Here is a 14,301-nt window from a genome sequence, read left to right on the forward strand (position 1 = left end):
ATACACAGATATGACACCGAGGAGGACGTATGCCAAGCATAAGACAAGAAACTTACGAATCATGTCTTAAGGATTTCTTCATAATACACATAAGAAGTTGTGGAAGCCGTCGCCATCCACAACTTTAAGATTCGGCAAAGAATTCCAACGTCAGAACAGCTATTTATAACGCAACAGGTCAAACAAGGCTATAGTAGACGGGGACATGAAGACCCATAGAGCTAGGTTCCCGGTAATCACTGACAGGTAAGCAGGAGAATGTAATAATATCATTATATTAATCCTAATTAGGAACAGTGTTGCACAGAACCTGTCACAACAGCGCGTGGTACTCTGTCCAGGTATCCTGAGCGACGCTCATCAACGATCATCAATATAATTCACAGTTTCAGTATCTTCTCGGTGATAATTTTTGCATTAATGATGCTAGTGTGGCGAGGCGTAACTGGGAGGGTGGTGAGTGGGGGGCGAGGCGTAACTGGGAGGGTAGTGGGGGGCGAGGCGTAACTGGGAGGGTGGTGGGTGGTGGGGCGTAACTGGGAGACTGTTGTGTCGGGACCATTAGACTGTCTGCTGGAGGTATTCATCAGCAGCATCCTGGACACCTCTCCTGTCTGCCTGAACAGTCAGTCGCTCCAGCGCCCCCACACATGGTCCCTAAGCTGAAGCAAGTTAGTGGTCGTGACGCAGGAGACGCAGCGTAGGACGTCGGTGTTCACAGTGCCGCTAACGCCGAGCTGGCCGAGCTACAACACAGATTACCGTCTTAGAAAAACACGGCATCTCCCCCTCCCTCTCCCGTGCCAGGTAAATAATATACTACTCAGAGACGCTAGACACTGTTATCGACACAGTAGTGAGGACCGATGACGCACGGATGTGTTAAGACAGCAACAAAACACACGTAAAGCAGCTATAAAAACTTGATACCCAAATTTCCAATAATCTCTCAAGTTGGGCCATATTAGGAGGCCGAACCAAACTGATACTCCCCGGTCAGAAGTGGCCAGCAGGGCCCTGGGTCTGTTGCTAGCGTTTGTCTCTCTTAACCAGACGTGGTTCAAGCATTGCATCAGTGCTATTAGGCAAGAGATCCTCACGTTTTGTCCAAACTACAGTCGATTCTTAAGACAAATTCATTAATTTTGTCATCAGAACCGTTGTTTGTACAAATTTGTAAAATGTTGTGTTCAGTTTGGAATAGATTTGGTTCTCTTGTCTGCAGTACATAGGTGATGCGTTTACAAAGGTGCGACTCGAACAGAGAGGACGTAAGAAAAGCACTGTTCGAGAAATGTTCGAACGATCATCAGTCGAGTTACGTAAAGTGTTTATCATTGATAAACAGAGAGGGGAGGGGGGGGGGAGGGGGATGTTTGACGGTTGAATTAACAAGCATTTGGCCTTTATTTATGAGGCGCTGCATTATGAGGTGCGCCTGTCTCGACCCTCAAATGTGAACATGTTTTTAGTCGCAGTCCCGCGACACGACTCTCTCCACACGGAGTAGTGCTGCCCACTTATCTTCTTATCCTTCTGAATTTGGTAGAACTGACAATGGTTTACGTAGTGACAGCTAATACTGGGCCTGGGTATTAGCAGAGGGGTAGGATTAGGTCGCTTTTGGGCCTGGGTATTGGCAGAGGGGTAGGATTAGGTCGCTTTTGGGCCTGGGTATTGGCAGAGGGTAGGATTAGGTAGCTTCTGGGCCTGGGTATTGGCAGACGGGTAGGATTAGGTCGCTTTTGGGCCTGGGTATTGGCAGAGGGTAGGATTAGGTAGCTTCTGGGCCTGGGTATTGGCAGAGGGGTAGGATTAGGTCGCTTTTGGGCCTGGGTATTGGCAGAGGGGTAGGATTAGGTAGCTTTTGGGCCTGGGTATTGGCAGAGGGTAGGATTAGGTAGCTTCTGGGCCTGGGTATTGGCAGACGGGTAGGATTAGGTCGCTTTTGGGCCTGGGTATTGGCAGAGGGTAGGATTAGGTAGCTTCTGGGCCTGGGTATTGGCAGAGGGGTAGGATTAGGTCGCTTTTGGGCCTGGGTATTGGCAGAGGGGTAGGATTAGGTAGCTTTTGGGCCTGGGTATTGGCAGAGGGTAGGATTAGGTAGCTTCTGGGCCTGGGTATTGGCAGAGGGTAGGATTAGGTCGCTTTTGGGCCTGGGTATTGGCAGAGGGTAGGATTAGGTAGCTTCTGGGCCTGGGTATTGGCAGAGGGTAGGATTAGGTCGCTTTTGGGCCTGGGTATTGGCAGAGGGGTAGGATTAGGTAGCTTTTGGGCCTGGGTATTGGCAGAGGGTAGGATTAGGTAGCTTCTGGGCCTGGGTATTGGCAGAGGGTAGGATTAGGTCGCTTTTGGGCCTGGGTATTGGCAGAGGGGTAGGATTAGGTAGCTTTTGGGCCTGGGTATTGGCAGAGGGTAGGATTAGGTAGCTTCTGGGCCTGGGTATTGGCAGAGGGTAGGATTATGTAGCTTTTGGGCCTGGGTATTGGTAGAGGGTAGGATTAGGTAGCTTTTGAGCCTGGGTATTGACAGAGTAGTATTAGGTAGCTTTTGGGACTGGGCATTTCTCAGCCCCAAAAAACCGCGATCGATCTCAACCGCGATTAATAGCTCGTGGTTGCAGAGGCTTTTTTCTGTGTGGGTTTTATCTCGGGTGAGTTTGTGGGTGGTGGTACTTTTTTTGGTACCGGATAGGACCGGTGGCCTTGGGAAGCTGTTGGTACTGGGAGCATGGAGGTTATAGCGAGGACACGTGATGGTTGGTAACTCTCAGTGCTCTTAAGGTTCAGCTGCTTGGTAAGTTTGGTGGTTAATAAATCCTGGTGTTATTGCTGGTCTACAGTGCAACAGGGAAAAAGCTGAAGCAGCACCAACAATAACACTATACCGGGTGCATTCGTACTTGAAGCAATAAATAAAAATGCATCAGGTCGCGCATGACGCAAATAACAGGATCAAACAATCTCTCTCACACACACACACAAACAGGATTAGCAATGCAGCGTCAACAACACTGCAACAGAGCAGCATAACAGATGTAACCTGCTTCAATGCTGATGAAACATGAACCTTGGAGGCAAGGAAGACTTTTCATCCATTTCGTGTAGTGTAATTTTGGTTAAAAGAACACCCGGTCATTAATGTAGCTCTACCCTAAACTATAGGTGTGGCTATAGTCTATAGCTACAGCACCCTAAACTATAGGTGTGGCTATAGTCTATAGCTACAGCACCCTAAACTATAGGTGTGGCTATAGTCTATAGCTACAGCACCCTAAACTATAGGTGTGGCTATAGTTTATAGCTACAGCTATAGACTATAGCTACAGCTATAGACTATAGCTACAGCTATAGACTATAGCTACAGCTATAGACTATAGCTACAGCTATAGACTATAGCTACAGCTATAGACTATAGCTACCTTGACACAAGGTGATTATATAATATATATAATATAGCGCCGCATCAACCAGACTGATATCATAGAGACCCTACACATACCTGGTCGTTAAAACCGCACAGGCGACCTAGCTGGTGACATTAAGGCCTATTGATAACAAGTACATGCAGTCACTGCCCCCCTCCCTCCCTCCCCCCACCCCGTTGCCAATCCTCCCCCACTCCCCCAGGACTCCCTTACCAATCGCTAGTGGGTCTCAACAGTTACCCGGGGTGACCCAAATTTCCCTCGACAGGAGAGAGAGAGAGTCGCCCTGATGCTGTCCTTCACAGGCACCTAGGACCGACCTGGCTGTACAGATCCCTTGTACATACTGGCCGTCTCTGCCCCTCCGTCTCTCCCTACGATAGATTACTGGTAAGGGGTATATGAAGGTGGTAAGGGTGGAGGACGGTTGAGGTCCGTGTCTCTGGCAGGCTGGTTCCTGCCTCCTCCTGCTACTGAGGTGACTGGCCTGTAGCAGGTTCTGCACGGGGTCAGGGGGCTCTTATCAAGTCAGTAGGAGTCACCGCCAGTGGGGCATGAGCATGAGGTAAAGGTGTAGGTGGGCACACGAGGGTTCTCAGGCGACAATGTGTTACCTGGAGGCAGATTAGAGGCCCTCAAGTGCTCCTTGGGGCCACGTAGAGAAGATGAGTGTCTCTCCAGAGCTGTTTCTTAGTCTGGGTACTCTCTCTGATCCTGGTGATCCCTGGGCGTGTGTGTGTCACCGCCCGTGTGTGTGTGATGTGTCGTGTGTATCACCACCCGTGTGTGTGTGTGTGATGTGTCGTGTGTATCACCACCCGTGTGTGTGTGTGTAATGTGTCACCTCAGAGTAACGCAACTCTTACTTTTATGCCTCCATAAAGCGGGGACCAAAATTAAATTGTCTTGGTCTTGGTTTGTTCCTCTTTTGATGGTTCTTTGTTTCTCTTGTGTTGTTCTCTCCTTTAATTCGTCTCCTCCTGCTCCTGCTGTGGGAGGAGGAGGAGGAGGAGGAGGAGGAACAGAGAGAGGGAGGGGGGGACACTTCTGTTCCTCTTACTGAAACTCTTCCTAATTCTCCTTCCATTGCTCATGTTAATCCCACCTGGAGTTTCTCACAGACTGCAGTCTATTTCCGTCCTCCTCCTCTTGCCGGATAATGTCTCATTTTCTGCTGTATTTCCTCATTTTCCCGCTTCTTTCTGTATTTACTCTTGACCTCATGTTAAAAAAAAATCTTCTGGCTTGAGTTGTCTCCCCAACCCGTCCTAAGACCTCACATTTCTCTCTCTTTCTCGCCTTCTGCTTTCCCTTCATGTCTCCCTCTCATTCCATGTCTATTCCCCCTCATACCATGCTTCGTCCCCCTCCTTCCCAAACCATCCTACAGGACATATCGCCCTTTACGCTACGTTCCAAGTGGCGGACTTGGGGCGTGTAGGGCGTCAAGCGAAGCCCCGGAAGGATGAAGAGTGTTCTTCCTTAAGACGCGGCTCTTGGTCATCATCTGGTGATGGTGATGGTGAGGGGGGGTAGGGGTGAGGAGGAGGAGGCCTAAACCTGCCATTGGTTCCCTTCAATCACCACAACTACTAGTAGTGGTAATAGTAGTAGTACCAGTAGTGGTACTAGTAGTACTCGACTAAACAATGGTGAGAATGTGTGTCATATCTGTGCCTTTAGTTGTTTCTTAAGACAGAAGATTAGGGTGACATGCGGGGGTGGAGGGGGGTGTATGGGGGTGCAGGTGGGGGGGGGGGAGGAGTTATGGTGTGTGGGTGGGGGGGGGGAGCAGCTGGGTGCTTATGTGAGGGAGGGTGGGGAAGATTGGGGTGACATGCGGGGGTGGAGGGGGGTGTATGGAGGTGCAGGTGGGGGGGGGGAGGAGTTATGGTGTGTGGGTGGGGGGGGGAGCAGCTGGGTGGTTATGTGAGGGAGGGTGGGGCTTGGGTCGATTGATTGATTGATTGATGAAGATTAAGCCTCCCCTAGAGGTGACACGAGCATGAGTAAGTGGTAGATCAAATCCACAAGGGCTGTGACGAGGATTCGAACCTACGTCCGAGATCATCTCGAGCTATTGACATAGCACGAGTGCATGGGGGGGGGGGGAGTTGTGTAAAACCCTGGTTTGTGTCTCGGAGAGGCTGCAGGATCCAAGGGCAGTAGAACTTCTGGTTGCAATTCTTTTTACCATGTCGTAGCTCAGTCGATTAAGGCAGCGTCTGGGATGCTCTCGGACGTAGGTTCGAATCCTCGTCACGGCCTTTGTGGATTTGTTCATTGATGCATCACGCTATTGTGATTTGTGTGTGTAAGTGGTAGACGTTTGAAGTGCATATGACCTTTGGTCATGAAGGACTAGGGGTCGTGTGGGTGACCACTATTAAGGTCAGGGGTGATAGCTGAGACCAGTAACACCTGTCCTCCAGTGCCAACAGGTGTCGTCGTAAAGAACACCCCCCCCCCTTACACACTAGTACAGCTGTTTCTATTACACGCTGCTTGCAACGGTAGAACGATGGCCTCGCTTCTTGCAGGGCCGCGTTCAATTCCCATCGACCGTCCAAGGAGTTGGGCACCATTCCTTTCCTCCGTTCAATCCTAAATCCTTGTCCTCGTATCCCTTCCAAATGCTGGCTTAGTGCTTTCTCCTGATTAATACTCTACCCTATTTTACCTGGCCCCAGGCCGGGCTCGGGGAGTAGAAGAACTCGTGAAACCCTCTCCAGGTATGCTCCAGGTACCTCATTCAACTCAATGCACCGAATTATTTACACATTCAAGCACAATGGCAAAATTCCAACGCATTTTTTTTAATTAAAAACGCCATATAATATTGACTGAACTTCAAACTTCGGCTTTGAAAGGTTTGAACTCTTCTAGTCACGCTAAAATCACTACAAATAGTACTCCACTTGGGATCCTGAAGCAAAGGTCTACACAACCCCGCTCCTGTGCCAGGTAAGTCCACTACGGGCTCACCATAGCCCGTGCTACTTGGAACTTGTTCCGAGTAGCTGAATCTATAACAACAACAATGAACGGATCGAAGCCTTTTGTTATGTTGGTCTAATTGATTCTTTCGGGCGTGTGTGTCCATGGCAGTATTCAGGAGGTGAGCTTGTAAGTCCCACCTGGAGGCCGACGAGGAAGACTCTTGGACCACTTAAGTTCTTGGACCACTTAAGTATGGTAAAAAGCAAAGTCTTACGTGATGTGGACAGCCCAGTAGGGGGGGGGGGACGCCCCTTCCAACTGGTGACCAGTGTATGCTCTTTGTACTATCATTAACGTCTTGGTTTTTACGTCAAAATGTGGCCCTGGTTTTGCATATGCTTGCAACATGCACGGAAATTCCTGTGACTGAAGTGGCCACTGCATTTTGTCTTACGTAAATGGCAAGTGTTTCACTCCAGGGGAGGGGGAGGGGGGGGGTGTGGTGTTGCAGCTTCGGAGGGGGCGTGTTGGAGTGCCTTGAGGCCTGGGTTGGAGTGCCTTGAGGCCAGGTTGGAGTGCCTTGAGGCCAGGTTGGAGTGCCTTGAGGCCAGGTTGGAGTGCCTTGAGGCCAGGTTGGAGTGCCTTGAGGCCAGGTTGGAGTGCCTTGAGGCCGGGTTGGAGTGCCTTGAAGCCAGGTGGGAGTGCCTTGAAGCCAAGTGGGAGTGCCTTGAGGCCTGGGTTGGAGTGCCTTGAGGCCGGGTTGGAGTGCCTTGAAGCCAGGTGGGAGTGCCTTGAAGCCAGGTGGGAGTGCCTTGAGGCCTGGGTTGGAGTGCCTTGAGGCCTGGGTTGGAGTGCCTTGAGGCCTGGGTTGGAGTGCCTTGAGGCCACGTTGGAGTGGTGAACCTTATCGTGAGTACTTCTTGGGCTTGTCTGGCGATGTGTGTGTTGTTGTAGGAGGTTATCTTGAGGTTATCTTGAAGTTATTATGAGGATCAATCGGATTGTAGTGGATGTGTGGTCCTTCGAGCCGATTCGAGAAAAAGCCTTACATATAAAGTTATTACCAGACAAACTTTGGACGTGGTCGGGCTTAGGGAGTAGAACTCATAAAACTGACCACAGATAAGGTAAGGGTTTGATAAGGGATCGTTTAACGGATGGGAAATGTGGCAATTGTGATATATTAACTGAACAACGATTTGTAACAATCGTTCAGAAGACGCCGTAGCCAGTTATTGGCGTGTTGTATAAACGAATATTTATGTAATCTTTCAGAACAGGTTAACAACTACGATTCGACTCCAATTGGAAGGGCCAATCTGGAAGAAATAGGCTATTGCCTAAATTGACCACAGGGGATTAACTATAGGTTACTGAACACTCTTAGTCTGTCTATAGATAGAATACATCATTGTAAATATATTAATACATCGCAATAAATACATCAATACATCACTATAAGTATATCACTATACACAGGACACTCCTCTCAGTCGTGGAGAAACGAAATCCTACACCCTGAAGACATCACGTTTAATGGGGAAGGTGAGGATGAGGATAAGGAAGAGGGGATCGAATGGGGACCTGTCTGGTTAATAATGGGTTGTGCTGGATGATGGGGGCAGAGGCATGGGTTTGCCCCATGGAATAAGGTCCAGAGGAAAGGCAGGCAAAAGTGGGGCAATGAATATTCCGTCTCCTGACACAGTCTTGAAGAATTGCATTACCGATTGATTACACGAAACCAAAGTTCAGTAGAACTTCGGTTTCAACTCCTTTTGACCATGTCGTAGCTCAGTCGATTAAGCGTCTGGGATGCTCTCGGACGCAGGTTCGAATCCTCGTCATGGCTCTTGTGGATTTGTTCATTTGATGCATCACGCAATTATGATTTCTGTGTGTAAACGATTTCGAGTTTTTTTTTATTTCCACAGCCGGACCTGAGGCAAGGATTGCTTTGCGCCTGCCTGGTCCGTGAAGCTGTCTTCGTAGTCCGAAGACCCACATATGACAGGCACACTGATCCCGTAGTACAGTAAACCAAGCATACCCGAGCACCTTGAAATGCTCTGTACCCCCCCCCCCCCCACCAGTCTTGCCCTGCTACTCTCACGTCCTCAAATCACAAGACAAAATTAGAAACCAAAGCTTCGTGTGCACAGCCCCGCTCCTGTGTCAGGTAAGTCCACTACGGGCTCACCACAGCCCGTGCTACTGGAACTTATTGTTCAAAGTAGCTGAATCTATAACAACAACAACAGCTTCGTGTGGTTTTTCGCCGGCTACCAAAATCAGCATGAAAATCACCCCGGTATAAGGCACTAAAACAGTACTAAACAGAAGTCTATAGACACTTTCATCGGGAAAGGTGATATTCAACACTTAATAATAAATTCCTGCCACTCGGGCACGGAAGTGTGTGTATAAGCCGCTACCTACAAAAGAGAGCAAACTTTACTCCCAATATGGGACGGGAGTGGAGGGGTGGGAAGGGACAGGTAGGGGGTGACAGGGGGGGGGGGGCTCATCATCTGTCCCGGATATCTAGTGATTGTGGAGTTGCCAGCTAGTGGTCAGCGCACACCCCCAGTCTGCACTTGACACTCAGAAGTGTCTCTGCCACGTCGAGCCACTCAGACACACACTCAGGACGCTGGCTGCCCAGCTCGGCCGGAGGAACAGGTGGCCAGACACCACACGCAACCATACGCCTGCAGTAACAACCTGCTCCCTCCAGGCCACTGTAGTTATTTGACGATTGTGACAATTGCCTCACGCGGGGTCAGATGGACATTGTGGCCTAGCGGTGTCCTAGTATAGGTCTCGCAGCGGTCCACCACTCGTGAACAAGAGTCCTATGATGTCTGGCCCTCGTGTTGGATCCGATCAGGTGATGTCACATGTGTCTGGCAGCATCAATGAAAGCATTAAGAGGGGGGGGGGTGGAGGAGGCAAGGTGATGCTGCAACTCATCTCCATGCTGCCAGCATCACACTGGAAGTATTACTCTCATCCATTTACATAAAAGATCCATTAGGGATCCGCCTGGCGCTCAGGATATTGTGCGTTGGTTTGTGCCTTAAAGACAACGGGGAGAAGGTAACGGAGGGGGGGGGAGGGGGGTATGGGGGGTAAAAGTAGACAAAATCACAAACTAGTGAGAAAATATATCGACAAAGACTAGTGCTAGTAACGGTGACGGGCCGCCACTAGTAACGGTGACGGGGGTGCCACTGGTGCTAGTAACGGTGACGGGGTGCCACTAGTAACGGTGACGGGGTGCCACTAGTGCTGCTAGTTAGTTATTCGAGGCTGTTCACCATGACTTGGTTTTTGTTGCTTGTACGTGATGAGGTGGAGGAGTACCAGCAATAACAACAGGGAGCAGCAGCGGTAGGAGCAAGAAAGGAGAGAGAGAGAGAGAGAGGAGTAAAGGAGAGAGAAGGAGGAAGGAGGCACCACCACCACCACCTGTGGCCGGCCAGTAACGAAGCTCAGCCCGTTAACACCAAGTCACTTTTAACAACGGACGTTTTGTTATTCCATAACACGCATCTCGCGCTCAGAGTAACACTTTCCCCATTATCCTACAAATGTTCCTCCACCTCAACAGCTCATCTGCGTCACGCTGGTGATGCGTCACTTTTTGCGTCCGCAAGTGTTGCTTTACAGCGTCTTCTGGGCATTGAGAGAGAGACTGGTCGTTGATGTTGTCTTATACACAGATTTAACGGGAGAATGATGTCGACGAATGGATGGGATTCAGTGGTGGAAGGAACTGGAGTAGAGAGACGGTACTCGTCTAGTTGTGCTTGCGAGGGGTTGAGCTCTGGCTCTTCGGTCCCAGCATGGAATGGGTAGAGGAATGCGAGGATAGGTGGAGGGACGACGAGTCCAGTGGGAAGAATGTTTTGTGCGGAAACTACTCGACGGGAAGTGCATAGAGCAGAGGCCGGAAGTGGTCTGTGTGCGTGTGTGCGGTTGAACGAGTCTGAATTCACTGCCTCAGACCGAGCGAGACACAGACACACACATACCTGACTCCGCTGGTGGACCCAGATGGTGGGTGGACACAGATGGTGGTGGACTAGTTACTGCAGCGTATCACAATCTAGCTTTTAACCCCCATCTGGTATAACTTACTCGGCAGTAGTCGAACTGCAGGAGTGTGGGGGGTTGGGGGGTTGGAGTTAGTGGGGAAGCCTAGTGGGGTGATGATTGGGGGAAGTGAAGGGGGAGGGGGGGGGGTGGAGGGGCAGAGAGGGGGGGGGAGGATGCGGGTGGCTGGGGGGGGGATTATAACCTTAGCGTGCGTGAGATCAAATAATTTGTCTGTTTGTAGCGAGGATGATTGTGTGTGTGTGTGTGTGTGTGTGTGTGTGTGTGTGTGTGTGTGTGTGTGTGTGTGTGTGTGTGTGTGTAAGAGCAGCTAAGCCAAGCTTTTCCTCTTGGAAGTACGGGTGTATGTAAGATCCTTCACATGTATTTCAACATATATGGATACATAGTTGAAAAATGTATAGCGTTGACACATTCCATTGCTTGTTTTGACGTTCTATTCAAGGGTCTTTAATTTTTTTTGGTGGGGGAGGGGGGGGAGGGAGGACTCTGACCTGCATTTCATCTTGGAGGTATTTATTGTGGGTCTTGGTCCTCGTAAGGGCCGACCCAGCCTCTCAAGTCACCAGCTGTGGGAGTGGAGCAGTCTCAGCCTCCTGAAATAATAGTCCTGATGGTTACTTTCGACCAGATAGTTACTGTTAGGTATGTTAAGGAGGCTGGGATACCTTCTAACAATGGTCTCATAACACTTTGATCGCGTTCCCCACATGATGGCTTCCTATTGTAGTCGGTCGGCCGAGCGGACAGAACACTGGACTTGTGATCCTGTGGTCCCGGGTTCAATCCCGGGCGCCGGCGAGAAACAATGGGCAGAGTTTCTTTCACTCTATGCCCCTGTTACCTAGCAGTAAAATAGGTACCTGGGTGTTAGTCAGCTGTCACGGGCTGCTTCCTGGGGGTGGAGGCCTGGTCGAGGACCGGGCCGCGGGGACACTAAAGCCCCGAAATCATCTCAAGATAATGTATTGGCACAACCCGTCTGCAAATCCCCCTCCCTCCCTCCCCCCCTCCACACCACCACTAGTTCCCCCCCCCCCACCACCTCCAGCTCCCCCCCCCCCCACCACCACCAGCTCCCCCCCCCACCACCACCAGCTCCTCCCCCCTCCTCCCCCACCGTTCCACCCCAGCCCATACATCAAACAAGCACATATAGCAGCTGGTAACTGCCGAGTGGACAGTTAACGCTGCCGCCTGAGCTGGTGGCAGAGTTAACTAGCGGATAACGCCAGGGTTTACGGCAGTGGGGCGGGTCCTGGGGGAGAGTTGGGGAGAGGGGAAGAGTTGGGGAGAGGGAAGTGGGGGAGAGATAAAGGAGGGAGGGAGGGAGGAGGGGGGTGAGTGTTCTCAAATAATAATCTCATCAAATGAAGGAGTACTTGGGGACTGGTGTATGGGTTTTATTTCACTAACATTATATATATATATATATATATATATATATATATATATATATATATATATATATATATATATATATATATATATATATATACACATACTCAGGGAATATATACACGTGGGGTGTCTCGGGGTATATTCTCCCAGAGTATACAAAGCCTAATGCAGATAAAAATAAAATAGGTAATGGCTACCGTGTGTAGCCTAGTGCGTGCAGCCTAGTGTGTGCAGCCTAGTGCGTGCAGCCTAGTGCGTGCAGCCTAGTGCGTGCAGCCTAGTGCGTGCAGCCTAGTGCGTGCAGCCTAGTGTGTGTAGCCTAGTGTGTGCAGCCTAGTGCGTGCAGCCTAGTGCGTGCAGCCTAGTCGTCGCATAACCTTTCAGTCGCTTTTTCTCGCTTTGTCGATGCATATCAGTAAGCTGTGAACGCCTCGGAAGTGGCAGACACTTGTGGTTGGACGGGGAGGAAGTCTTCAACTTTTCCTCTTGAAGTTTCGAAAGGCTTTTCCGAAAGTGTCTAGGCATTTTATATTTTCACTGAGGATGGTGGCAGGTTCACTTCTGTTTTCCCTCCATAGCTGAAGCCCGTGTACGTTATCCTGATTGGCAGTTGACATTCCAGGAGAGTGGTGACAACATACAAGTATTCGAGAGTGTAGTTCAGTGCCCCCTGTTTCGGTTCGTGTTTAAGATACAGCAAAGGGTAGCTATTTTTTTTATTCCGTGAGTCTGTATATTTGTTACTGGTGTGTGTGTGTGTGTGTGTGTGTGTGTGTGTGTGTGTGTGTGTGTGTGTGTGTGTGTGTGTGTGTGTGTGTGTGTGTGTGCGGTTCCCCATTATTGACATTAGTCGCATTCATTTTCCACTCGACTCCTGTCCCAATTTTTAGCGTAATATGAAAAGGGAAATGTAGTGTATATGGACATGAGGTCAGGGAGAGTCAGGCATATACGCTTGTTGAGAGATGCTCAAAAAGTATCTTCCATGAAAGAAATGTCAAACACGGGATATTTTTTACAAATATTTTTCATGTCGTATCTCCAGGCTCACTGCTAGGAGGTACCACAATACCCAAGACAGTGTTGAAGTCTGGGCGATTTATAGCACCAATTTATGTCTTTTGATGTCTTCTAAGGTCCACATGTATTTTGATGCGTTAATTTTCTATTTGCAGAGTGTGAAGGAGGAGAGACTGTGTGGCGAAGAACGTGCGGTGTAGGAACTTATGACCAAGACTTAAGACGAGGCTGTTGTGGCCAAACTTGATGAGAGAAATTGTTGGTGGACTTACCAGGAAAAGTTGAGGCGTAATTAGAGGGATGTGAGTTAACGTGGACAGAGGCTTGTTAGCCAGGCTGGTGGCCTCGCCACCAAAGAAAAGACGAACCACCGGAGCGCGCCACTGACCGAGGAGCTATGGCCGCCATAGTCTAGAATACTCCACAGGCGTGTCGTTACATGCTATTGTAAGCTAATTCCGACTTTCTATTCCCTTTCTTCCTTCTTTGCTATCTTGAACCTTCTTCTCTGTCTTTCATCTTCCACTGAGTTATCTCTCTCGCGGCTCCAGCGATCTTCAAGATGAAGTTGAAGGAGCGTGTAGTCATCGCGGTGATGACCGGTCTGGTTCTCCTGACGGTGGTCTTGGTGCTCGACGTGGAAACTCGCCTCGCCTCAAACGGGCGCTCCCACACGCCCGCCCACGCCCGCGTCCAGTACGCCTTCCGACAGCGACACCTGCAGAAGACCAGCAACGGATCCCGCGAGGCCTCCCTGGCGGCGGCGGCTTCGGCTCAACTCAGCGCGGCGAATGACGACCCCGCCCACCCTCCCGCAGCCGCAGGCGAGGCCCTGCTGGGCGTGGGCGCCACTAACGGGCGAGAAGAGCCGAAGGCCACGCCTACCGTCCCTCCAGACCCCTACAAAGACTTGGTGGAAGTCGTCACGAAGGTGGAAAATCTAAGCAAGAAGACCCGTCGACGACGCAAGCACTGGAACCCTACTCTTGGGGAACTCCTCGGACTCGATCTCAGGTAAGTCACTTTGTTTTGTTTGACTGACAATAAAGGTGTAATTCCCCTCAAAGCCTCTGACGCGTAATGTGCGAAGCCAACTTATTAATATTGGTAAGTAAAGAAAGGGTTAAAACTACATGTGTGGTCTCCAGAAGATATGTTCGTTGACGTAGGTGTCTTTGTAAGTTCGAGATCGAAGATCTCTCTTAAGATGCCAGGTGGTAGAGAAGCAGAGAACCGAGCAACCAGTCGAAGATCAGTACAGCTGGAGCATCAACCTCCAGGGCTCCACGACCTGCATTTTCAGATATCACAGCCTGATTGATCGGCTCCTAGCAGGTGTTTTGTCATGTTCTCTCTCAAACACCCTCACTTGAAGTCTACTAGCCATGTCCTCA

At 50.0% G+C, this 14,301-nt stretch overlaps 1 protein-coding gene across 4 annotated transcripts in view; it reads left to right on the forward strand.

Annotated features, from left to right (window-relative positions):
• The window catches only part of LOC123763980 (extracellular serine/threonine protein CG31145), a 204,188-nt gene that overhangs the window by 75,107 nt on the left and 114,780 nt on the right, over window positions 1-14,301 (forward strand). For all 4 annotated transcript variants that reach the window (XM_069330042.1, XM_045751370.2, XM_069330043.1 and 1 more), the window contains one exon: window positions 13,063-13,921. In XM_069330042.1, coding sequence (XP_069186143.1) covers window positions 13,470-13,921 — 452 coding nt within the window. In that variant the 5' untranslated portion in view covers window positions 13,063-13,469. The remainder of the gene's footprint in view (window positions 1-13,062; window positions 13,922-14,301) is intronic.

This window comes from Procambarus clarkii, chromosome 23, assembly GCF_040958095.1.
Source record: "Procambarus clarkii isolate CNS0578487 chromosome 23, FALCON_Pclarkii_2.0, whole genome shotgun sequence".
NCBI classification, from domain to species: Eukaryota; Metazoa; Arthropoda; class Malacostraca; order Decapoda; family Cambaridae; genus Procambarus; species Procambarus clarkii.